Raw genomic sequence first — 27,222 nt, 5'->3', positions numbered from 1 at the left:
TACATTTTTTTTTTATTAATAGAGGGGAAAGAACTGAAATTGGTTTCAGCAAAGTCAGATATGCTTTTATTTTTTTTTTAACAATTTTATTGGAGTAGAGTTGATTTACAGTGTTGTGTTAGTTTCAGGTATTAAGTTAGATATACTTTAAAAATGATTTTTCCTGGAAACAGTTACTGTTTTTCAGTTGTTTTAAGAGTACAGTTAATGTAGCAAAAGAATCAGTTGTGCATGGATTCATCTTTTTCCTTTTTTTTTTCTTTCAAGAACCTCATACCATGATCCTATAATGGGAAACAAGTATGCAGCTAACAGGAAAAGCACTGGACAACTCAATCTAAGCACAAGCCCCATTAATAGTAGCAGTTACTTGGGATACAGCAGTGACACAAGAAGTAACTCTCTGAGGTTAAGTTTAATTGGTGACCGGAGAGGTGACCGGCGGCGGAGTAACACACTGGATATAATGGACGGACGGATCAACCACAGCAGTAGCTTAGCGAGGACTCGAAGCCTTTCCTCCCTGAGAGAGAAAGCAGCCTACGATGTGCAGCCCACTACTGAGCCCGCCAACCTGATGGCCACCATTTTTTGGATAGCAGCCTCTTTGTTAGAATCAGATTATGAATATGAATACCTCCTGGCTCTCAGGCTTCTCAACAAACTGCTGATCCACCTGCCTTTGGATAAGTCAGAGAGTCGAGAGAAGATTGAAAACGTACAGAGCAAACTGAAGTGGAGTAACTTCCCAGGCCTTCAGCAGCTCTTCCTTAAGGGTTTTACCTCAGTGTCCACACAGGAAATGACGGTGCACCTCCTGAGTAAACTCATTTCCGTCTCCAAACACACGTTGGTGGATCCTTCCCAGTTGTCAGGTGATGTGAATAGAATTGCACCAACTTGTTGTTGTTGTTGTTGCTTTTTTAATGTAGTGAAATGTAAACTGATCATTTGTTTTGAAATCTACTAATTTCTGCTTTTCCACAGTTTTCTTAATATGTGAGGTAGCATAAATTTTCTGGTAAAAGCAGAAAAACGACCACACACCTTTTTCCGAAGCTGAGGTGCCCCAGGGGATAGAGCACGGCCTCCGAGCCGCCAACACACACCTTTTTCCGAAGCTGAGGTGCCCCAGGGGATAGAGAGAGCACGGCCTCCACGCCGCTGACACACACCTTTTTCAGAAGCTGAGGTGCCCCAGGGGATAGAGAGAGCACGGCCTCCACGCCGCTGACACACACCTTTTTCCGAAGCTGAGGTGCCCCAGGGGATAGAGAGAGCGCGGCCTCCACGCCGCTGACACACACCTTTTCCAGAAGCTGAGGTGCCCAAGGAGAGACGGCACGGCCTCCGCGCCGGCGGGAGCGGCGGCGGGAAAGCCCCCGTCTGAGGCGCGCGCGGTAACCCCGTCACTCTCTGCTTTCTTTTCATAGGCTTTCCTCTTAACATCCTTTGCTTGCTGCCTCACTTAATCCAGCACTTTGACAGCCCAACCCAGTTTTGCAAAGAAACAGCGAGTCGAATAGCAAAGGTAAGCAAATGTTACGCTGAACGATAACACTGGAGGGAAACTTCTCTAGAGTCTGTCTTAAGGGGGGAGCCTTTTCAGAATCCTTTTACTGTCGCTTGCTATGTGAATTTTGCATCTGAATTTTTATTTTTATGCATATATGAAGGAGTAATATAGTAACGACGTAAGTTACAATTGCTCAAATGACAGTGAATAAAATTACTTGTTTAGAGTAACTGTCCTCTGAGTCTTGAGTCTTTCTGCTCCGTTTCCCTACTTTATCCTCTACCTGCCAGTTTCCAAGTCTTTCATTTATTCACTACTAGATATGTACTGAGCACTGAATCAGGTGCTGAAATACAGTGATTATCAAAGTAGACAGAACCTTTAGCCCCATGGAGCCTAGAGTTCGGGGTGTGATCACCTAGAATCTGGTGACTTTGCAATGAAAGTGAAACTGTTAACCACTCAGTGGTGTCCAACTCATTGTGACCCTCTGGACTGTAGCCCGCCTGGCTCCTCTGTCCATGGGATTCTCCACGCAAATATTCTAGGGACACATAAACCAAAATCTGCCTCGAGGAAGTCATATCTAAGCTGACTTTGAAGGTTGAATAGGAATGACCAAAATAAGATCCCTGGATGAGAAACAGAAGCAGGGCAGAGGGCAGAAATTTTCCAAGCAGGAGGAATCACATGTGCAGAGTCCCTGAGGAAGAAGAGGGCATAATATATTTTTTGATTCTGAAAGTTCTCTCTTTTTGTTTGCCTTTTAACATTCTCTTCATCTTCTCTCTGCTCCCTTCATTCTTTTTTCTTTCCTTATTTGACTCTTTCCCTCCCATCATACATTTCTTAAACAAATATGTAGCTATTTTTAAATCGTCTCTGGACAAACTTTGTATAAAAAGTTTTATAGTTCAATCAAATTGTAAAAGAAAATTATTTCGAATTTTATATACTTAGTAATTTCCTCCTAAGAACAAGAAAGAAATCACAACTACTTTGCCTTCTGCTTAAACTTAATTCTGAACTGATTTTATGTATTTATTTATTTTGTCACATTGAGTCTTGGAAAAAAGACTTTTCAAGCTGAAAATACAAGCAGTTACAAGAAGGAGTCATATGAATTTACAAGTAATATATATACAACAGGAAATTAGGTGAACTGAGGAAGTGACTCAATAGTAATATAAGTAAATAACCTGGTTAAATCACTGGGGAAAAATCAGAGAAGGGACAACAACATAAGGGAACAAGCACATAAAATTCTCTGGAAGAGCTTTTTATATAAGCAGCTTTTTTCAAACCTGAGATTCAGGTAGCAGGTAGTATATCAATAACTGGAAAGAGCAAGCTTCTAGAAAGCTAAACAAACACCCACCTCTCCCTGGCCCACATTTCAATGTCGGTAAGGGCAGATTTATCTCTGGGTACCAATGGAGTGAAAAAGTACTACCAACCCAATTATCACATACACAGCTACAAGAGTAAGAACACTTTCATTATCTTGATGGATAATATTTAATGAATGACAAAAATATTTAATAAAATATGCTGTTGAATCTATCCCTATTTAAATTTCTAAATAGATGTGGAGAAATTCTTAACCATTTTAAAAGCATGTGTTTAAAAAGAAGAGCCATCATTATAATAAATGGAAATACATCTTAGTTGTGAAAATGATGGTTTGCACTAAAAAACCCAGTGTGTATCTGCATTAATGAGGTCTAAAAGTGATTTAAAAATTTTATTAAAATGACTTTCACTTTAATATTCTGATAACATACCATTAGGAAAATGTAAACAGAGGGTTTTTTTTTTTTTTTTTTCCTACATGAGGACTACGAAAGAAAATATAAGGAAAAAAATACTGGCTTATTTGGGCATTTTAAGAAAATAAAAAGCATAAATTCCCTGACAAGGGAAGTGGAAACATTTGAGATTGGCCGCTGAGGTGTGATGAGTAACGTGCTTGGTGCTGGGGCAGGTGAGAGGCAGTGTGCCCAGAAGACCATGGAAGCCCCTTGAGCCCCAAGCCCGTGCTGTCATGACCGAGGCAAAGCCCAGGAATGTCCCAGATATCTTTTGTTTTTAAGAAATCAAATATATGGCTTTCTGTGAGTCATAAACTGCTGTGAAGTCTATTTTCTTCCTGTTGAGTGGCACACAAAGGTTCCCTCTGTGGGCTTTCAGCAACCTGCAGGATGTGGACTAAATTGATTCCTTAATTATTCTCTCACGTCAACTGTTGCGAGTGATTTTCTGCCATTATGTGCTTCCTCATTATGCAAATATCACTGCTGCTGCTGTTTGTGCCTGTGGGGAGCACAGCATTTCAAAATGAGGCAATACTTGGAACAAATATTGTCCTTTTTAGCTATTCATTATGGCAAAATAGCATGCTAGAAAAGTTTTGTTATAAAACATAACTCTTTGTGGCTCATAATTTAACCTGGTAATTCCAAAATTCCAAAATTAAGCTAGTCTTGCTTTACTATAAAATTGCACAGCCTATATTCCAAAGAATGTCTTCCTTTTCAAAAACTAGGTTTTAAAAAATCATTCTTTCAAAAAAATATTCTTTAAGAAGATAAGAATTCTATCAGAATGTCATTCTTCAAGCTAAGATTAAAGAATTCACCTCAAACTATAAAAATTTTTGCTGAAGAGTAACAGATTGTGAAATTATAAAGTTATATGGTTTTATAAAATAGTGTGGAAAATTACTATATTTTGAAATACAAATAATCATATCTTGAAATATAAGTGAAATACAAGTATTTTGAAATATCAACCAACTTTTTCTTTTTTCTTCCTGGTGTCTCATAAAATGAGTAAAAGGCTAATGCATGAAAACAACTGCTTTGAATGATTTTATAAAATAACTTCCAAGGTACTCTGTTAAGTTTCTACAGAGTCTTACACGCCTTCATATCTTGGGCTTATCCAGTGATATTGTCTGCATGATGAATAAGCATAAAAGTCAGTTATAGTCATCTGAAAGTTGAAAATTTATATATATTTTAAAAGGTAATGCTATTGTTTTATCAAATGCTCTAGGCACTTTGTGAAAATAAGATGGAAGAATAAGGGAGGAAAATGAAAAAAAGGAGAAGTAAAAGAACTCATCACGGCTGTCCTTTCACGATAGCTGAGGCTAACATGGCCCTTTTCCAGTTCTTTACTGTTCAGTTATCCTTGGAGGAGGTTAAGGAACATCCTCATCAGTGACTCAGGGAACAAAGAAGGTGCATTTGGCCCATTCTCCCAAACATTTGTTGATTCAGATACTGTAATACCATATCAAGCAAACTCTAAGAAAGTCAGTATACTTTGTACCAGCCTGTAAATGACTGGCCAAGGACCTTGAGAGCTTTAGCTGATTCCCTGAACTTTGGAGATGCAGTGCTCAAGCGTTTTTATCAGCCCTCCAATGAAGTCCTTTTACTGTATCATATGTTGAGGCTTCTGCAGCTGACTGCTTTGGAGTGATTCCCTAGACACCTTAAGGCTAAAGCGTTTCTTCGTTGGCACAGCAACTCTGAACCTCCCTGAGGGTTTCCTGGTCGAGTCTGCCTATTTAGTTTCTTGTACTCTGAACCTTATATGGATTTTATAAGACAAAACTCTTTTTACAGAATGATATGTAGGATTTACAGAAACTTTTAGGTTTTTACCAAAGACATTTTTCTAAAACACTGGACTGAAAAGAAAGCTGTGTACTTAACACCCATGGAAGTGCTTGACATATTAACCATCTTTCCATATTATCTAAAGCATTCCCTCAGGGATGCCCTGTGCTTTCTCCTTTTCTGTTTAACTTCTCTACTGTATTGAGAGAAAATGCATTAATGCGTCAACATGTATATCTGAATTATTTCATTAAATGAATACATTGAATATAAAATTATGTTTAATGTCATTAAGTAAATGAAATTTTTTTTGTTGTTTTTTTAGGTTTGTGCAGAAGAAAAATGCCCAACACTTGTCAACTTGGCTCACATGATGAGCCTGTACAGTACACACACGTACTCCAGAGACTGTTCTAACTGGATCAATGTAGTGTGTAGATACCTGCACGACTCCTTCTCAGATACTACATTTAGTCTTGTGACTTACCTTGCAGAGGTAAATTTACCCCCATAAAAGGATCTTTCAACTGTTCTGTGACAGAATTTTCAAGGGTATTTATTTCTAGAGCAGCAATACTAATTTTCAAATTTTATTTAAGAATGAATAGAGGTAACATCTTTTTTAAGAGGAAAAAATATATAGGTAATATCGTCCAGGTACAAATGAGTTTTGTTTTTTTTTTTTTCCATTTCAATGTTTACTTCTTCATTCACTGTCCATAAGTGGTATAAACTCAAAATAATGTAAACTTCATTTAAAGTGGAAAATGGGTTTTTGAATGTATTTCTACATTCACTGTCTTTATCACAAAACTCAAAATAATATAAACCTCACCTTTATTTAAAATGGAAAATGGGTTTTTTTCTATGGTCTTAATCCTAGGAAATGGTTGTCGTTTTTTGTTTCTATAAATTTGCTCTTGGCTTTGAAATTCTTTCTAGAATAATAGTATAGCATGTAAAGCCATTTCTTCTGGGCAAGTATTAATTCTGTTGATATGTTTACCTGCTAATCTAAAATATGATGGAGGGGGCAGTAAATAGGATTTAAAACTAGTCCTAGAACAGCATAAAAAGTTAACATAGTTGACCTTGCACAATGCTGGAATAAGGGTGTTAACTCTCCATACAGTCAAATTCAAGTATATCTTACAGTCAGCCCTCTATATCCGTGATTCAACCAACTGTGAATCATGTACTGCTGTGGTACTGAAAAACATCCACATATAAACAGACCCACACAGTTCAAACCCATATTATTCAAGGGTCGACTGTATTTATTTGTTGAAGAAATAACTCCATGCCTAGGAAAGTAAGTTACTAAGTAGAGAATACCGGAGACCTTCAAAAGGAAGAAATTCTTAGTCACTAAAAATGTTTGTCAGCTTGCAGTAGAGTGGTATCTTCCTTTTTAGAAAGTTGACCTCTAGAGGTTAAACCTAACACACGAAGAGACTTAAATTATTTGTAACTCAGTAAGCGTTTAAGTATTGCTCACAGCACTGTTTAACTTATCCAAGTCATTGGTGGTGCCCATCATAAAGTGCTCAAGATGGTGTGAGTTTTTAAAGTGTTAGTTTTGATAGATTTACTCCCATCACCTTTATATTTAAGTGAGCTGACAGAGTGAGCTGTCTGCCTGAGAGCTTCTTGACATGAATGAATGTGCATCACTAGGTTTATCTTGTCCCTATACCTTTAGGACAAGAGCCAACATAAAGCCAGACCTAAGACCTAAGCTCCTTTGAATTTAAGTGCCTCATTCCAGCTTTCACTTTTGTGCCACCATAAAGCCCAACACTAAAGTAACACTTGGAGAAGGAAATGGCAACCCACTCCAGTATTCTTGCCTGGAGAATTCCATGGACAGAGGAACCTGGTGGGCTACAGTCCATGAGGTCGCAGAGAGTCGGCCGCAACTGAGCACATCATCACAAAGTAACACTAGCTCTCCCTGAAGACTGACCCGTGGGGTTCTAAGGTCTGACACTGGCACACTATAGCCTGTTGCGTACCACATATGGGCAATATATTTCCAGTCTGTAAAGAGAATGCTTTGCCCCAAATGTTACTCTTATTAGTATAAGTTATCCTTGTTCTATGATTTTTAACGATTCTCAGATTATCGCTAACAACAGTACTAAAATTATTTACGTGTATTTAAAACTACACAGATATAATTTAATTGTCCCACAAACCCTAATAGGAAAGTGCTATCACTTTTTATTTTAAAAATCAAGGCTCAGAGAGGTTAAGAAACTTGCCCAAGATAACATGGGTAGTCATCGGCTGGTGGGAATGGCTTGGGAGTAGTTAGTTATTCTTTGGTAATGGTGGTAGAGCAGTTTTAAAATAAATGGTGTTCAATTAAATTAGTTAAGGGTATGAAAGTAAAACTTTTTTTTTCTTAACTAAGGTTAAGAAAAAACAATCTACCTAATTCTCCTTCTGAAGCAAGGACAAGTAACAATAATAGACGTTACCTTTTACCTTCATTATTCTCTGGATTTCTGATAATCTGGTCATAAACTCTTAGGTTAACTGTATTGTGGTTTTCAACATCAGTAATGTAAATACAATGGAATTTTCTTGAACCTAATTAAAGTATATTTTTAATATTACTTTTAGCTGCTAGAAAAAGGACTGTCTAGTATGCAGCAGTCATTACTACAGATCATTTACAGTCTTTTGAGTCACATTGACCTCTCTGCTGCCCCAGTAAAGCAGTTTAATCTGGAGATCATGAAGATCATTGGCAAATATGTACAGGTGAGTAGCTACAGATCTTATGTATAGAAAGTGATCATCTCAAAAACAATATATAATCATAAAAAATTGGAAACACTTTAAATGTCTTAAGAGCAGGGGAAGTGGTTAATTTATAAATCATGTTTTCAGGAATATTTATGAGATGGAAAAATGTTCTCAATGTGAATGACATAAAGCAGAATCTGAATGGTAGGATTCAGCAACCAAGTACATTTAGGCATTCTTTTACATTTAGAACACAACTGCCAATATAATTTACAGGAACATCCCTGAAGAGGCTTACACATTTTATAGTGCCCAGAGCTCCTGATTTTTTCCATAAGAAAAAAAAAAATGATTATTTCTATTTAATCTAATTTTGTTAAAGATAAACTGTTTCTACAGTGATGTGCTTAAATTGTCACAGTATCATTTGGACATTTCTATTATCTCTAATATTTTGTGCTTTAGATATGGCTTCATATCAAGATGTTATTAACTAAATTGGAAAACTTCAGTTCTGCTAAGGATTTTTTCACTTCCTTTTTTTAGTAATATTTTACCTGGTTCAGAACTGCTAACTATGAAACAATATGTATAATAAAAAGTTGAGGTGTGATTTTAGTACAAGTATGAAAAAAAGTTATTTTTTTACATGATTCTTTTCATTAGATGGTAAAAGAGAAATGTTCTAAATTCTTAATTAGACATTGATTCCTCTCCACCTATGCATCTGTCATGTAAATCATTCCTAAATTATACTGGTAGAAATATACAAAATAAAAAGCAGAAAAATAACTCAGAAACATTGCCACCATATAGGGAGGGGAAAAGCTCACCCTATACAGGTCAGGAATCACTGAGAGGATTGTTTGACCACAGCACTTAGGCTTGTTATTTGGGGCTTGAGTCATTAAGAAAAATCCAAATTTTAAAAATATTTAATTTTTTTTTCAATTTAATTTTTTTTTCCATTTATTTTTATTAGTTGGAGGCTAATTACTTTACATCATTGCAGTGGTTTTTGTCATACATTGAAATGAATCAGCCATGGATTTACATGTATTCCCCATTCCGCTCCCCCTCCCACCTCCCTCTCCACCCGATCCCTCTGGGTCTTCCCAGTGCACCAGGCCCAAGCACTTGTCTCATGCACCCAACCTGGGCTGGTGATCTGTTTCACCCTAGATAATATACATGTTTCGATGCTGTTCTCTTGAAACATCCCACCCTCGCCTTCTCCCAGAGTCCACAAGTCTGTTCTATACATCTGAGTCTCTTTTTCTGTTTTGCATATAGGGTTATCGTTACCATCTTTCTAAATTCCATATATATGTGTTAGTATACTGTAATGGTCTTTATCTTTCTGGCTTACTTCGCTCTGTATAATGGGCTCCAGTTTCATCCATCTCATTAGAACTGATTCAAATGAATTCTTTTTAATGGCTGAGTAATATTCCATGGTGTATATGTACCACAGCTTCCTCATCCATTCGTCTGCTGATGGGCATCTAGGTTGCTTCCATGTCCTGGCTATTATAAACAGTGCTGCGATGAACATTGGGGTGCACGTGTCTCTTTCAGATCTGGTTTCCTCGGTGTGTATGCCCAGAAGTGGGATTGCTGGGTCATATGGCAGTTCTATTTCCAGCTTTTTAAGAAATCTCCACACTGTTTTCCATAGTGGCTGTAAAAAAATATATATGTATATATTTAAGTATTTTTACGCCTAAGAAATCTGATGCATTAAAAATGGTTTATCACCAAGGCTTAAAACATTTTAAATTTAGAGTCTTAGGGCCATGCACTTCATTCATCTAGAAAGTTCACATACATACGACCCTTTGGCTTATTCCTACTCCCAGATTACTGTATTAGACTTTCTTAATGAATAGTATTTATAAAGCACTTATTGAAAACAGTGCAAAATATACTGAGCTATTAGCATTATTATGCATATAATGTCTTGTAAATCTTACAGTAAAAATAATAACTTATTTTCTATCCTTGTGTAACTCAGACCCTCAGCTAAGGACCTCAGAGTAAAAATGAAATAATTGACAGGGAATTTTTATAGAAATAATGTTTTCACTGTCTACAATGTAACTAAGTTTTTGTTGTTAGTTACATATGTATTTGTAACATTTATATGTCTATTAATTTTTGAAACCAGAGTCCTTATTGGAAGGAAGCCCTTAACATCTTAAAATTGGTGGTGTCCCGCTCAGCAAGCCTTGTCGTGCCCAATGATATCCCCAAGACCTATGGAGGAGATATGGGCTCTCCTGAGATATCCTTCACTAAAATTTTTAATAATGTCTCAAAGGAGTTGCCTGGGAAGACCTTGGATTTTCATTTTGATATATCTGAGGTAAGATGCTCAGGTATTGGTAAAGGCACTATATTAGAAATGTTCCTTTGTTCATTCTGTCATTAATCAAGCACTGATCGAGCCCATACCCAGCAGGAGATGCTATAACAGGTGCCCTGAAAATGAGGTGGACACGGGAAAAAGGCCTACTCTCAGCACTCCTGTAAGCCTCTTGAGGAGATAGGCAAATAAACACAGTGCTTTGGTTGCCAAGTAAGTTCAAAGTTTTATAGGACTGTATAGCATGTACATATAACTTAATCTGACTAAATGGGAGCATATATGAAAGTGTGGGCAGGGGAGAGTAATCCCAGAAAAAAACAGCACGTATGAATGAAGGCTTGTAAGTGTGAGGAAGCATGGTGCTCTGGAAAATTCTAAGTAGCATGGCCTACCTTGAACATGTAGCACAGAGGATAGAGTAGTGTGATGAGAGAGAAAGCTGAAGCCATAGGGAGCTGCACAGTCGTGAGGATATTGTCGGACGAGATGGTTGTATCTTTTTTTTAAGTAAATTAAGTTGCTTTATTTATTTATTCATTTATTTATATTAGTTGAAGGCTAATTACAATATTGTAGTGGTTTTTGCCATACACTGATATGAATCAGCCATGGATTTACATGTGTTCCCCATCCTGAACCCCCCTCCCAGCTCCCAAGATGGTTATATCTTAAAGAAGTAGCAGCTCTTCAAGGATTTTTAGCCGGAGTAGAAAATATTAGGATTTGCGTTTTAGGGAGATCACTCTGGCAACCAGACAGAAAACAGACCAGCAGGAATTTTTTAAGAGGGAAGTTATCAATCAAGTATTTTGCAGGGTAGGGGGAGTTAAGAAAGATAACAATCGAAAATCTACTGACATTTTAATTGAAAAGGATAATACAGATTTTTTTTTAAATTTGCAGTTTAGTCTTGGTATTTGAGGGCTTCCCTGGTGGCTCAAATGGCAAAGAATCCACCTGCAGTGGAGGAGACCTGGGTTCGATTGCTGGGTCGGAAGTTCCCCTGGAGAAAGGGCACGCTGCCCACTCCAGTGTTCTTCCCGGAGAATGCCCACAGACCCAGGAGTCTGGACGGCTACAGTCTGTGGGCAGAGTCAGACATGACTGAGCGACTAAGCGCAGCATAGCACTTGGTGTTGAATTTATCTGAAGCTTATATTGATTTGTGTTTTTTTAAGATATAAAGTATGTATGTTGCTAGTGTTTTCGTTTATCACCTGAGAATTTCTAACATGGAGTACACAGCATGGGAATATTATAGAGAAACTAGCTTTGCTATTCTTCTGAGTCAGAACTTGATAGTGTAACAATTATTTTGTTTGAAGAGTAACGCAAATTCTCAGAACATTTGATATATATCAGATACTTAATTTCAATTTGTTTTATCAAAAATTCCTAAGTACCTGCTATGTGTAGGCACTGAAGATACACTAGAGGAACAGCAGTGAGTCCCGCTCAGTCTCGGGACTCCCATATAGCAACTGGAGACAGGCAAAGAAACAAATCAGGATCACTGAGTGAATGTCCAAGAGTGATTACCCAGCCGTGGCGGGGGGGCATCAGCGTGGGCCTCCTTGGAATCGTGGAGGCAGTGCTGAAAGTGCCTCGGGGTTTGCGTGGCGCCTGTTCCATGCAGAGGAGAGGGTGTGTGTCGACACAAAGGTCCATAAAGGCGCCATGTCTTGGGAAACAAACTCGGCTTTGATAGAGTGCAAAGTTCAGGAGCAAGTCATAGAAGTTGAAGTTGGGAACATGAGCAGAAACCAGATCATAAAGGGACTTGTATGACATGCAGATGAGCTTAAAATTATATTCAGATGCAAATTTGAGACACTTCACAAAGCCAGGTAAGCACTGTTTGGGATTCATCATGGAATTTTACTGAAATAAATTTTGGAAATGTCGTATATTAGATTTGCAATAAGACATTATATGATAGCTTTCACTTTGAAGTTGTTACTTATCTTGAATATTTGCAAAAGCACTTTTAGACACATACTTAACAATTACATTAAAAAGCCCATAAAATATTGTGTGTGTTAGTCGCTCAGTCGTGTCTAACTCTTTGTGCCCCCATGGGCTGTTGCCTGCCAGGCTCCTCTGTCCATGGGATTTTCCAGCAAGAATACTGGAGTGGGTTGCCATTTCCTTCCGCAGGGGATCTTCCCGACCCAGGGATCGAACCTGGGTCTCCTGCACTGCAGGCAGACTCTATACCATCTGAGCTGCTAGGGAAGTCTGACCAAACTTAACCAACATTAAATCTGAGTGCTGAGATGAAAGGTGATTTTGCAAAATCATTTTTGTATTTCTGAGCTTTCAAAGAGGACATATTTTATAATCATGGGGGGATAGATGTAGACGGTGGTTTTTAAAAACAGCAGATCTATTTTTTAAAGTAGGAATAAGTTCTCCAACATTCTCCTCAGAGTCTTGTTTCCAGTAAATTGAAATCTTACTATTTAAAAAAAAAAAAGTATCATCATTACTTTTGATTTTTGTGGTATCTGCCTTTGCTAAGTAATCTTTCTCCTTATGCTGTTTTTTTTATTGTAAAAAATGTCATCACAGATACACTATTAACCTACATATGTTGAACTTTGTGAGTCAAACACTGGCAATTTATTTCTTTGTAGACACCAATTATTGGAAATAAATATGGTGATCAGCACAGCGCAGCTGGAAGGAACGGGAAGCCCAAAGTGATCGCGGTGACAAGAAGCACTTCCTCCACTTCTTCTGGTTCTAACTCTAATGCCTTGGTGCCTGTTAGTTGGAAGAGGCCACAGTTATCACAGGTACATAAAAGTTCATAGAACAGAAGAATCAATTTTATGGTATGTGTGAGAACTTGAGAATTTGCCTTTTTTTCATCAGTAATCTTAACATTTGTATTTTTTCTTTCTCTTTAGCGAAGAACAAGAGAAAAGCTAATGAATGTGCTTTCTCTGTGTGGTCCAGAGTCTGGCCTTCCAAAGAATCCATCGGTGAGTAATCATGAGAACCTGTGTAAGGGTTTTAAAAAATCTTAGAAGCGTTAGTCCGTGAAGAAACAGAAATTATTGTGTCTCCTTATTTGCCTTTTCTTAACGGTGTTGACTAGGAATGAAAAAATTATCCCTTGCCTTTGTGACACTTGGCCACTGTGCTAATTCAGTATTCTTCACCCAGTGAGACACTCACCCAGGTTAAAGCTCTGAGCTCACTGATAGAAGAGGCCCGCAGTGGCTCTCAGGGCACTGGTGTCCCATACTCAGGGTGACAGGGCTAATGGATGGCCTGTTTTGTTTTGTTTTTGGCTGGGCGTCAGGTTGTATTTTCTTCTAACGAGGATTTGGAAGTTGGTGACCAGCAAACTAGCCTCATTTCTGCAACAGAGGACATAATCCAAGAGGAAGAAGTAGCTGTGGAAGATAATAGCAGCGAACAACAGTTTGGCGTATTTAAGGATTTTGACTTTTTAGATGTTGAGTTGGAAGATGCAGAGGTAAGGATGTGGGCTTTCTTTTATAATATTTATAGAATAGCTGCAGCTACACGAGAATGAAGGATTTAACCACAGGATTAAATAAGGATTTCATCTTCCTTGTTCAGGGCAGTGTAATATCAAAAGGTACAAATCTAAGTTGGGAACTAAAGATGACTAATACAGTTAGTCAACAGCAGAATAAGTCTGAAATAAAAGGAACATCTAATTTTTTTCCATCTTTATCTTTCAAAATATAGAGTAAAAAATGGATTATTTTCAAAAGTATTTTTTAAATTGAGGGCATGCTTAGACTTAAGTGTTTGCATAAGCCACACAAATTAATGTGCCCCAGAGGAGTAAAAGTTTCATGTAAATCTGTCAGACAACTTTGAAGAGGGCGGCCCTGAAACCAGATTGATGACTGAGGTGCCTTTGGCGCTCTCGAACATTTTCCTGTGACTGAGCTTCTGCCTAGGACGGTTACCCACCACTTTCTTTCTTCAGGGTGGAGCCAGCTCTCTCAAATGCCTCATTTCATTCAATACCAAGCACTTGCTCCTCAAAACTGATTCAGTTTAGAGAAAATTGATAGTTTTGTCAGTTTAGATGCTTCCTAAGTGGAAAGTCCAACTCAAAAGGTAGATTTACTTGCTCAGAGAACTGGGCTAACCTAGAGTTAGAGCTTATTTAGGCGAAGCTCAGTGGAGTTTCTCGCTGTTTCTTTGCATTCTCTAAGCTCTGCCTTTCTCTGCAAGTTGGCTTCACCTCAGATGATCTTGGTTATGTCCATACATGGCAGTGTTCAGAGAAAGTAAGGGTGACTTCCAGAAAGGCTCTCAGGAAAGTGAAGAAGTGGACTCTCCTAAGGTTTTCAGCATACTTCTTGTCACACCTCATTGGCCCAAATTGAGCCGTTTGCCAATTTCTAAAAAAAAATCAATGAACAATAGGATTGCCCATCGCCTTGGTTGTGTCAGGCTGTTCAGGACCTATGCCCATAGCTGACATCAGTCCCCTAAGCCACAAACTCCTAACTTTGAAAAGTTTACATCAAACAGATCACAGAAATGTTCATCCTAAAATTGTTATGAATGTCTGTCTTCCAGAGCCCCAAATGCCTCACTGTTAAGTATCCACACCATGTCATGCTACACCTCTGTCCAAAGATGTTCAAGTCACGCGTATAACTCATACGCATTCATCAGCCCTCTTTGAAGGGATGTTTCCTTTGACTCAGATAGGTGAGGTGGAGGAGTGAACTGGAACGGCTTCCACCACGTCACATCGTCACTTGTTGATAGGAAACCAGTGTATGGAGGTCTTCCTGTATGCTTCAGCTACTCCCCCCCGCCCCCCAGCCGCCCCGAGGATGTGAGGACATGACCATTATGCCTCAGGGTCCAGCAGATGTCCTCACACTGGCTGAGGGGTGGCACAGGCTCCTATGTCACTGTTCACCATGTATGTATTCCCAGACGCAGCTGGACAGGTTCCCAGAGCCCAGGAGCATGTATTATTAAGTGCCTTTTAGGGCAGTGGCTTTTAGCCTTTTTAGAAAAACTGTAGCCATTGCTAATACATCACATATCACATCTAAGTATACACATATATAGAGACACACCTTTAAAGGATATGCATCCTTACTCTAGGTACACTGATATTTTCTATTCAATTTTTTCTTTTTTTTCAAAAAGAGCAGGTCACCACCCTCCAAAACTGCTATCACTCCCACAGTTTAAAAAACATAGTAAGTTGTAGGAAATAGGAAAAACCTACACACTTAGGCAAGGAAGTGTGATGGGTTCAAGAGCCCCGCTGCCCTACCTCACAGGCATAAGCCAGTTCTAAAGTCTTTTGCAGTTATTTGCTTTTTTCAGTTCAGAATTTAGAAGCTCTAAAGGTAGGCTCTTGACATTTTTGTAATGGTCAGGTTCTTTCTTTTTGTTTGCCTTTTTTTGTTTTAAAGCTCATTGTAATTGCTTTCAAGTTTATCTAGTACTCTGAAATGTTCCTGGTAATAAATATGGCTTTTGAATAGAACCCTAGAATGAATTAAAGATGCTTTTGTCTTTTATTCAAGTCACAGTAATTTGAGGTGGTATTAACTTAGGTCTCATAATTAGGCCAAATCAAATGATAAGAGATTTTCTAAAAACCTAGTCTTGCTTTGAACATGGTAACAGTAAATACTTTGCTACAGAATAAACTTAACTGCTAATGAAACTTCTAAAATATTCCCCAGCCTTGAAAGCCAACAGCCTGTATTCATTCATTCACTAAATGCATATTGAAGGCTGTTGCCACAGCCCTGGTTTTGTTATCACTTTTGCACATTTGACTTCCACTGTATGTTTCATTTGAAATGAGTATTCCTCTGCTTTATTTAAGAAAAAAAAGATCTGAAAACCTCTATCCTGGACAATCCCTGTTGATAAAGGAATACACATAAGTCATATTTTGTTAGCCAACTCACTGTAATTTGTCATTAGAGCTTAAGAAAGAGTATAAAAATTGTATCCTTATCAAAAGAAGATTAGCTTAGAATAACAGAAATGTACCTTAGATAAATCCATAAGTGGGGCAAAGCAGAAACTTGCTTCTTTCCTATTGACCTTTTGAAGTTGACATAGGTTATATTTTGATAACTGTGATCTTGATTTTAAACACCTCTTTAGCAAAAAATTACCACTGGTTTAGCTAGAACCATGCGACAGCCTAAAATAATTGTTGAACCTGTATGTTGTGAACTGAATGTGGGGCATTTTAAGTCGGTTTTTGCATTGTATCCAGTATTAAATATATGTAAATTTTAAAGATTTCCTGAAGTTTGTGTTGCCAGAGTGTATCATAGAAATGTTGTTTTAAGTGTCTGTCTTTTTTTCCATGATATATTCTGCATAAAAAAAAACAATGTGAATCACGTGTTGACTTCCTGCACAAAGCTTCATCCAGAGCTTGAATCAGTCTTTGGGTTTGAGAAAACACCAAGCATTTTTTCCCCACAAGTGTAGTGTATATTTACACGTGTGTCTTCGTTCTTTCTAATTCTGTGTGTTTTCCTTTTTGCTATCCAGGAGCTGCAGGTAAGTTGCAGCCTGGCGTTCTGGGTTATTTATTTGTTGTCATCTGTGAGTGTATTTGTCTTCTTTGTGGTCTCATTTGTGTGTGTATTAGAGTAGAAATGGCCTAGGTGGTCGATTTAGTTGGTCCCCACTAGATAGAAAGTCAAGAGAATCCTATTCAGTTAAAACAGGTCATCGACCACATACTGTGATCTCTTTAAATATTATAAATATTGAACGATGTTTTAAAAGTTTGAAAAAATTGAAGGGCTGATTGAATCTCTGCTTATGATGATAACACTGAGTATTTTTCATCTGGGTGTATGTTCTAGTGTATTACCTTCCCTATATTTACAAGCTTGTGTTCGAAGTCTTAGAAATGGCGCCTTGCTTTTCCAGGGTGAAAGTATGGACAACTTCAACTGGGGAGTCCGCAGGCGCTCACTGGACAGCATTGACAAAGGGGACACACCATCCCTCCAGGAGTACCAGTGTTCCAGCAGCACCCCCAGCCTGAACCTGACAAACCAGGAGGATACAGACGAGTCCTCGGAAGAGGAAGCGGCGCTCACAGCAAGCCAGATACTCTCACGCACGCAGATGGTACACTTAGCTTTTTGTACAGAGACAGCTGGTCTCCTCTTTGTCTTCACTTCCCACTTAGTAATTACCATTGCTCGATATTCTGATTTTCATTTCACTGTGGGTAAAATGCACATGCTAAAATGAAAACACAACGCTGTAGCAGCGATGGAGTGTTCCATTATTCATGATGGAGTCAAACATGTGATCTGTGTACCCGTTGGGCTTTCCAGGTGGTACAGTGCTAAGAGAATCCACCTGCCAATGCAGGAGATGCAAGAGACTCAGGCTTGACCCCTGGGTCGGGAAGATCTCCTGGAGGGGGCAGTGGCAACCCACTCCAGTTCTCTGGCCTGGAATACTCCATGGACAGAGGAGCCTGGTGGGCTGCAGACAGTGGGGTCACAGAGAGACACAGCTGAGCACAGACAGCACCTCTTAGCTGACGAGACGCATTTTCTCTTGCTTCTCTCCTAGTCACAGTGAGCTGTGCTGGGCACTTCTAGAGGCCTTCGCCCTGAATGACACGTTTTGGTATCAGTGCAAACACCAACACTGCTTCATTCTGCACCTGCTTTTCTTTCCTTGTCAGTGTGGAAAGAGGGAGCACAGCATTGCTTCCTTCGCAAGATCAAGTCAGTTATATGGAGGTTCTGACTTACATTCCAAGGGATTTAGAGAGAGAGAGAGAGACGAGAAAATGAAGGCTATAAGCATGGTCTGTCCTGAATACTGAGTGAGGGGAACGCTTGATTTTTCTTATGTTAAATACTGACCCATGAAAAATGTATAGCCCTACTTAAAAGAAGAAAAATGGTAGTGGTTTCTTTGTTCTAATTGATTACTTCTAGTTTTCCAAGAACATAAGCCCACTAATGCTGGCCTGCCATTTCAGCTTTACTGTCCTAACTTTTTGTCTTACTGAAGTTCTGTAATATTGATTTGTGCTTCAGTAAGTAAACGGCCAGTTCAGACTTGAGCTCCTGCCTCCAGTTAACACTGCTTCTCGAGAATCCACTGACTGCTTGGTGCCAAAGCCACAGGGAGGCAAAAAAAGCCCCTGCATTTGCGAATCCTTAGGCCAACTGAAAACACAGGAGATTACCGTAAAAATCAGAATTTTAGATGAAGATAGAGCTTCATAGAGTCACATAGAGCTCTTCCATTTTGGTGGTTTCTATTCAGCAAAATTTAATCTGTGTCAATGGAGACTTCATGTTTACTGATGAACTAGCTGCTTGTATTAATCTCACCAATTCTGATACAGACTGAAATGAGGGGGAAAGGTGGTCTTAGGAAGTCAAAGAAGCTCTTTATAACTATGGCCTCAGAATATCTTATGACACAGAAGGTTTCTTGTAGCCTTAGTGACCATCACCAACTCCTAAATAAATTTCCTTATTTTACTGTCTCTCCTTTCAGTTAAATAACGATTCTGCTGCAGACGAAACCCTGCCAGACCATTCTGATTTACTTCTTCAGTCTCAAGATTCCACTGGCAGCCTCTCCACAGAAGAAGTGCTGCAAATCAGAGATGAGACCCCCAGTTTGGAAGCTTCTCTAGATAAGGCTAACAGCCAGCTGCCTGAGGTGGGGAGTCATGGGGGCTGGTGCATGGCCAATCTGGGCTCTTTTTAGCAATCTGTGATACCCCTTGCTTTTCCTTCAAAGGAGTTTTCATCTGATATGCTAATTATTTGATTTGTTTGCAGTATTTCTAACCTGTTGGTTAAGTGATTTAGTTCAAGTGAAATAGATCTGATCACTGAAGAAAAAAAAAGTGATGGATTAAGGAAATGACCTACAGGTTAAAAATAACCCTAAGTGTTTTTAATGAGCGTTTCCTGCTGCAGAACGTGATTAGGTTAATGCACCGGTGCTTCTCCGGGGATGGGGGCATCTTCTCGGGTGCTGAAGGGCCGCTTTTGTTTTTTCCTTCTCCTTTTGCTTTGTATTTGGGTTTGTTTTGTTTTTGTTTTTTCTCGTGATTGATGCTATAATTGGGATGAAAACCTCAGGCCAGCTGTGTTAGCAATTGGTTAAGTGAAACCTTTTAGAAAGACTGTGGAACTACCAGTGTTATGTTTTTTGGAAAGGCCTGTGAGAAGTAAGCCAGATTCCAAGCTAATGACCAAAAATAAGTGAGTATTCATTTTCTTGGTTGTTTTTTTAAGACTATTTGTAGATAACTCTTTTTAAAAAACTGTAATTGCTATAGCTCTTTCATATGTGCTGTTATGCCCTGGTATCAGGGAAATACACCACTTTTTTTTCAGTGTTAACCAAATTAATATAGTTATCAGAGCAAGACCAGTCTAATTATTAGATCTTATTGTCTGAGTAAGGAGAAATCTCATGTTCTTATTACGCTGACAGTGTATAATACGTCTTTACAGTAAGCAGATGTATTTTTGAAATGAAGGCTTTTGGGGGGTAGCTTTTTTAAATGCTCATATTAGTATGGCTGACGCTTAGATAACTCAGCAAATATTCATGGAGATTTACTAGATGCTGGGTATTCTATTAGGTGCTGAAAAGATGAGTAAAGCATGACCTTGTCCTCAGAGTGTCCACTGGCTATTAAGGGAGACAGAAGGTTTAAAAAAAAAAAGCACTGCAGGTCAGTATGAGAAACTCAGAAACAGACATGCTCAAGGCTTTGTGAAAACTCAGAGTGAGAACCAATCAGCTGTGCATTAGGGGTTATGTGGCGAAGAATAGGCTCTGGCATTTGAGACACTGCAGGCAGAGGGACCTGGTATAGAAAGACATGGCCGTGTGAAATGACATGGCATATGCAGGCAGCAGCAGGAATTCACTCTGTAGGGAAGGGGGGGAGCAGCAGTGGCAAGAGGGAAGATGGGTGGATCTAAGACAAGCTGGGTTCCACTGAAGGCAGACTCTATTTGAAATGATAGGAAGTCATGAATGTTCATTCTTTCCAAAGACGCCAGTTATGTGCCAAGCCCTATCCCAGATACCTGGGTGGAAATACCCAGGGCCCCCAAGCACTCAGTCATTTAAGCACATTTGTTCACTGAGCCCTGCCACGTGCTAGCTCTGTCCTAGCCCTGGGTACATGGTGCCCTGTGGAACAGACAAAGACTTCTGGTTTATGGAGCTTCTTTTGAGTAGGAGAGACATAGCAAACAGGTAAAAACATAAAATATCAATGATGTATCAGAAGTGATCCCTTTTCTACCCATATGAAGAAAATGTAACGAGAATGTGGACTTGGTGCGGGAGAAACTTAGGCAGGGTAGCATATGGTGGGAACAAGTGATGAGAAGGAGCCAGTCCTTGTAAGTGTGGAGGAAGGGCGTTCGGGGCCCAGGAAGCAGGAGTTAAAAGGCCCCCATGTGTCTGAAGAGCTGAACTGGCAGCCTGTGGGGCTGGCGTGCAGGCAGCCTGAGAGAGTGGGGTTGGGAGAGAAGGAGCTGGAGGGGGCCGGGTGCTCGCAGGGTGATCTTAGGAGCCGCAGAGCACTCAGCCGCCAGAGGACTTTAAGCCCGCAGGACATAACCTGATTGTGTTTATTTTTTTCAACCTCCGCTTTTCTGTGGAAAAGTGAAAGTCCGTTCTCGTACTGTACCTCCTCCGTGGAGCTCGCAGTCTGTCGTCAGGCAAGGGTACGGTGTGACCGGTGTCTTAGTAAAGTCTCTCACAGAGGTGTGCAGGGAGGACTGGAGAAGGCTGAGATGAAGAGACAAACCAGAAGCAGGTTAGCAGCGGATAAGGGGCCTTAACTGACAGAGTGTGTGGACAGGAAGGTGTTTATGAAGGGAGGAGACAGTGTTCAGAACTGCACCTGAAGGAGACAATGTTCCTTTCAGTATGGGAAGGCTGTCACGTGAGCATTAGCTACTCACGAATCATCTGACCTGTTGTGTCCAGGATAGCTCATAGCATGTTATAAGTCAGCAGACATTCTCATTAGAAACAATGGAAAGTAGCAGACCAGAAATACCTTTTTAACAAAAGTGATATGGTTAGTGGTCCTGTGTTTTAACTATACAAATAGTTAACAAACAGGAAAATCTTTTAGTTTTGATTATTAAAATAGCTGTATTCATAGTAAGTGAGTAAGCTACCTCCTGGAAGCCATTCATGTCGATTGGAAATGAATTGAAAATTCATATGTATTCCCATACATATTGGAAATTGCTTCAGAGGAGTCATTCATTTATCCAACAGTATCTAATGGACCTACTTCTGATACACTATCAAGTTCCCAAGGACACTTTTTTAAATGAAGGAAAAACACTTTAATTTACTATGTTTTTTCCTTTCACAATAGTGTGTTTCCTTATCACTGTAAACTGTAACTCTGGCAGAGGAGAGTGGGGATATTTTTTGAAACATACCATTTCATTTTAAAATAATTCTGTTGACATAAAAATGCACCAGAAGAACAGTTCTCCACAAGAGAATGATTCAGGTTTGTGTCTGTTGGATATGTTGGCCTAGTTTGTTTTTCCTGGTGTGACAGATAGTGTCACATAACCCAAAATTGCTCCTGTAAAGAAAGTATAAAAGCACTAATAAATAAAACCATAACCCTATTATATAAAGTTATATATGAGTGACAGATAATATGCATATTGCTATAAAGCAGTTTCTTAAGATGAGGAAAGCAGTTAATTTCACTGGATGAAATATTTTATGAACTAAAGAAAAAAATTCCTAGAAATGTTTATTTGAATTTCTGCCCTTGAATTGTGTTAATGTTAAGAAGCCATAATAGGCTAAAGCATTCTACCTCAAGACAGAAAACAGAGCTCAGGTTGCCTGCCTGCAATGTGGGAGACCCAGGTTTGTTCCCCGGGTTGGGAGGATCCCCTGGAGAAAGGAATGGCAACCCACTCCAATATTCTTGCCTGGTTGATTCCTTCTAAAAGGGATTATATCCTTGTGTTTATCAGAGGAACCTCCACAGAGGGATTTCTTCTTGTATTTATAATAGTTTCGATACAAATTCATGCATGCCAGAAATTATTCCTTATACAAAGTGAAACTTTGAAAGTGTGCATTTGTGTGTGTGAGGGAGAGAGACAGAGAGGGAGTCATGTGCAATAAGGTAAGGTTCAAGAAAATTTCATTCTCACCATTTACATGTAACAGTGGAGTTCATGCCATTAGCCAAAATGTTCTCTCTTCATGAAATCCTAGGAGTTACTAGAAAATTTCAGCATACATTATAATTTTAGATGAAACATGTATTTTCAAATTATTAGTCAAGAACAAATAATAAAACACAGGTATACACTAATGAAAAGTAATGGCATTAAACCAAGAAATTTGGTGGTGCATCATTTCAGTACGATATGTTCAAACTGATGCCCAGGGAAAAATTAATACCAATAAAAATTCTAGGTGTAGCAGTGTCTCTGGCACTATTACTCACAGTATCTTTCCAAGTAACTAATTCTTAGTCGTTTAATGGCCAAATCTTTAAGAAAAAAATTCAGATGGAAACCTTAAATAGAGTGTATTGAATATAAACGATTGCAGCAAATAAGGAGTGATTTTACCGTATCATTTATAAAGCACTATCCTGTGAAGACGCAGTCTGTCCTGTCTCTGCGTGACTATCTCCAGGCCAGGTGTCTCCTTAGTGCTCGTCGTGTTTCCAGCCACATTTCTCCGCCTTTGGTATCTTCTAGGTCCTTTTCCCATCCGTCTTAGCTTTCGCTGCTGTAACAAAGACACCATCACCTGGGGTGGGAGGGGCTTGTCAACAATAGAAATGCATTTCCCGCTGTTCTGGAGGCCAGAAACTCCAAGATCAAGGTGCCAGCCAACTGCTGTCTGGTGCAGGCTCTCTTCCTGGGAGCTCTTCTTGCTGCATTCTGACATGGTGGAAAAGAACAGAATAGCTCTTTATCCTCTTCTTTTAAGGGCCTGATCTCATTCATGAGAGTTCTACCCTCATGACCTAATCCCCTCCCAAGGGCTCCGCCTCTGATACCACCCCACTGGGGCTTAAGGTTTCTGCATATGAATTTTGAGGGGACAGAAACATTCGTTGCACTATTGCTACCCCATCTTTGTCATACCTTACACTTACCATACTCTAGTGTATATTATTGTGGTTTGCATAATTAGCCCCATATTAGTTTGCACACTAATTGTAGTTAGTTATTAATTTATCCCAGAGCCCTCAGCCCAGAATCCTTCATTTTATACATGAATTTACAGGTGAGTAAATTAAGACCCAGCCTTCCGCAGTGGCTCAATGGTCAAGAATCCACCTGTAATACAGGAGATGCAGAGAGATGGATTCAATCCCTGGGTCGGGAAGATCGCCTGGAGGAGGAAACGGCAACCCACTCCAGTAGCCTGGAGAATCCCATGGACAGAGGGGCCTAGAAGGCTCCAGTCTACGGGGTCAAAAAAGAGTAGGCCACGACTAGGCGACTAAACAACAAAACTAAGGCCCAGGCTGGTTTAAGGTCAGCGGCGCTGGATTTTACTTACTTTTCATAATTTGGAAGGGAAAATTCTATTTTCATGTGTGACAAAGAGGGGAGAAACTGCTGTTTGACTCATTAGTGACCTTAGGTCTAAGTCCTGAAAGAAACTGAGAGACCATTAATGCTTATTTTCAAAAGCTGATTGAACAAATGTCCATGTGAATTAAAACTGGTGCTGATATGTCATGATCTACACCCTGGAAGTATTTTTCTTTTTCAGTAGTGGTAGCTCGTTTATTCAGCCAACACCTGTTGAACTTTTACTCCACGCCAGGCACATGTATCAATATTATTTCAGTAACGTTACAATGGATAGGGAAAAAAATGCCAGTAGTATACTTTATAACACACTTTCCATTATCATTTCCCTCATTGATAAATGAGTTTATAGTGCATTTAATTCTCAAGAGTACAACAGTCTAAAATTTTCTAGCATTTTTGAACTCTTTTAACTCAGTGGTGAAGACCTCTCAGTACTCAAATCTAAATAAATTATTGTAACCTTATTACCTGAAAGCAGATCATACATCCCGGCATTCAGCTCAGTTATACCAGTCAGGCTGCCCGCGTTGTTTCTGCTCAACAGCATCCTGACTGGTCAGGACCTGTTCCTGACTCCCAGGTAGCCCCACAGAACCAACGGGTTAACCATTTTGAACTACCTCCCCTTCTTATATCTAGAATTCACTGGAGATTAACTTCTAGCATAATGAAAGAAATGACATTTCCATAAGAGAGAATTTATAGTAGTAATATAAAGCTCTACTTATGGAGAATTAGAATATGCGGGAGAGAAGATATTTCCCCAAAGGATATATTTCTAAGTAAACAGCTGAGTCCTATTGAAAAAAGATCTCCTTGATGTTTCTGTGTGGCAGTCAGTGATACAGTTTAATTTCAAAGTGTTCAGTGATACAGTTTAATTTCAAAGTGTTTTAAACTAGAAACTATTTTTAAAAATAAAAAAAGAACAATTTTATGTGATCAGAGTCCAAAAACTCCAAAAATCAAACTATGTAAATGAAGACTGCCTAATAAAATAAATGTAGATTGGTGGCAACAGTCATTTATTCTGTATTGGTAAAATTTGCTTTTCAGTATTTTAAAAGTCCATAAAAAAAATACAATTGTTTTTCAGGATACAAGTTCAGTATTAAAGGAGGAACAGGTCCTTACCACCTTTGAAGATGACGGATCGTATATTATTCAAGAACAGCAGGACTCTCTCGTGTGTCAAGGGATTCTTGATTTAGAGGAGACAGACCTGCCGGAGCCTCCAGGTCCTGAGAGCTACCCCGGGTCAGTCTGTGAAGAGGACGTCACCTTAGCTCTGAAGGAACTAGATGAGCGGTGTGAAGAGGAGGAGGCCGACTTCTCTGGGCTGTCTAGGTGAGAGCACAGTGCCACAGATACGGTGACGAGGCGGTGCTTCTACCCTGCCCCCTCCCAAACATGGCCCTCTGTTCTGGTAAACTGACTTTAATTTCTGTGTACATTTTAAAGGTAAAATGAGTTCCTGCCATGGTTTTACTGTCTGTTTCTGCCGTTCACTTAAAGAAAAACAAGGAGGCCATTCTCAGAGCACAGTGAGGGGCAGTCTACATTTAGAAGTACACCAAATACATATTTGGGCAGAATGCCAAATGGCCAAGTGCTGAAATCCATATTGGGCCATGGGTGGAGCCAAGTATCAAAATTATAGAAGGAACTTCTGTGATACCAAAACAAATCTGAAATATATTCCAAAATTATAGTCTTATTACCAATAGTTATAAAGTTTGACTTATATAACGGGCAGAAGTATCATTTCTTAGCACTGTCAAATGTTAGAGTGCTCTTTTTAAATGTTCATGCATCATACATTTAAAAGTACTATGAAGTATGAAGAAATCTCACACAGGACTTTTTTCTACTCATGGGCTGACGGAATTGTGAAAGTTGCTCAGTCGTGTCCAACTCTTTGTGACCATATGGATTATAAAGTCCCTGGAATTCTCCAGGCCAGAATACTGAAGTGAGTAGCCGTTCCCTTTTCTAGGGAATCTTCCCACCCCAGGGAGCAAACCCAGGTCTCCCACATTACAGGCGGATTCTTTACCAGACAGAATTGAATGATCAATTATTACATAAAGTTCTTAAAGGAAATTTTGGTGGCTTATGTCACTTATGTCACTTATGTTAGTTATGTCACTTAAACACCAAATAGTCCTTCATTGATGAGAATTATGATGTAATCTGTATCTACTGTTCTGTTTTTATTTTTTAATTTTATAAATATTTCTGGCTCAAAATAATGTTCTTTATAAAGGCATCTAATTTAATGCATTATCTATCAGTGTATCTATTTCCCTATTCAATAATTTGAAGGTCTTATATAAAATGTAATATTTAGTGATCAAGTATATCAGAGTTTTACTCCTACAATAAAATTTTTTTATTTATACTTCAAGGGATAGCAGTGTTTTAACATATACAGCCCATAAGGAGATGTTTCACTCTCAGTATATCTGGGATGCTCACCTGTATTTGAAAGTGTACACTCAGATATTAACGAAGGATCCTGGTGACACGTGTTGTTCATGTCACTGACCTGGATATGACAGTAGCCTGTGTACTCACTCACTCATTGGTCAGACATGAATTCAGAGAAGTCAGGAGTGATGCAGGGACAGATACTCGGATATCTGGCTTTCTAAAAGGCTGCAGACAAGAGAGTTGACTTTGGCCAAGTACTGAAGATGAAACAGTAAGTAGAACATCCTTAGTAAATACAGAGGTATATCTACTCAAGGTTACAGGATACATTTTCTTAAGATCAGTCACCATAGTGACATCTTAAAAATTAAATTTTTTGAGGTAGAATTTAAATTTTCACTTCAAATGTCTGCTTCCTTTTGACCTTTTCTCCCCAATCTTTTCAGATCCTTCTCTTCTATATGAAGTGCTCCGTAATTTCTGAATGGCCTTGTGGAGGCCTGTAGTGTGAAATATACAACTTTAAGACCTTGAGTAACACATTTCTTTATGGAGTCTGACTCCAAACACTTCTTCAAGACCAAGGGTCACACGTTTCTTTATAGGATGCTCAACCCAAATACCATATATACCTCCCGTTTTTTCATTGTCTTATATTTGTGTATATATATTATCTGACTGTGGGGATTATAGATTCCTCAAAGAAAACGGCCAGATCTTCTACTTCTTTGAGTCAGATCTTTTACTGCCACATTGCTAGGTACACAGCATGTGTCATGGCTTTATAATCCTGGGTTTGGTCCCATAGAACTGGCCTCAGATTCTGGCTCTGTCATTTCCTGCCCAGTAGCCTAGGCACATCATTTAACCTCACTGAACTTTTTGTCCTTCACT

At 39.1% G+C, this 27,222-nt stretch overlaps 1 protein-coding gene across 10 annotated transcripts in view; it reads left to right on the top strand.

Annotated features, from left to right (window-relative positions):
* The window catches only part of FRYL (FRY like transcription coactivator), a 297,672-nt gene that overhangs the window by 255,752 nt on the left and 14,698 nt on the right, over positions 1-27,222 (top strand). For all 10 annotated transcript variants that reach the window (XM_070458031.1, XM_070458033.1, XM_020879792.2 and 7 more), the window contains 11 exons: positions 268-875; positions 1,434-1,531; positions 5,471-5,641; positions 7,774-7,914; positions 10,067-10,264; positions 12,904-13,065; positions 13,180-13,254; positions 13,578-13,754; positions 17,198-17,401; positions 18,803-18,970; positions 24,992-25,242. In XM_070458031.1, the coding sequence (XP_070314132.1) occupies positions 268-875; positions 1,434-1,531; positions 5,471-5,641; positions 7,774-7,914; positions 10,067-10,264; positions 12,904-13,065; positions 13,180-13,254; positions 13,578-13,754; positions 17,198-17,401; positions 18,803-18,970; positions 24,992-25,242 (2,253 nt within the window). The remainder of the gene's footprint in view (positions 1-267; positions 876-1,433; positions 1,532-5,470; positions 5,642-7,773; positions 7,915-10,066; positions 10,265-12,903; positions 13,066-13,179; positions 13,255-13,577; positions 13,755-17,197; positions 17,402-18,802; positions 18,971-24,991; positions 25,243-27,222) is intronic.

The sequence above is a fragment of the Odocoileus virginianus genome, chromosome 29 (assembly GCF_023699985.2).
Source record: "Odocoileus virginianus isolate 20LAN1187 ecotype Illinois chromosome 29, Ovbor_1.2, whole genome shotgun sequence".
NCBI classification, from domain to species: domain Eukaryota; kingdom Metazoa; phylum Chordata; class Mammalia; order Artiodactyla; family Cervidae; genus Odocoileus; species Odocoileus virginianus.
The sequence above is the reverse complement of the archived record's forward strand: the minus strand, read 5'-3'. Positions and strand labels throughout refer to the sequence as shown.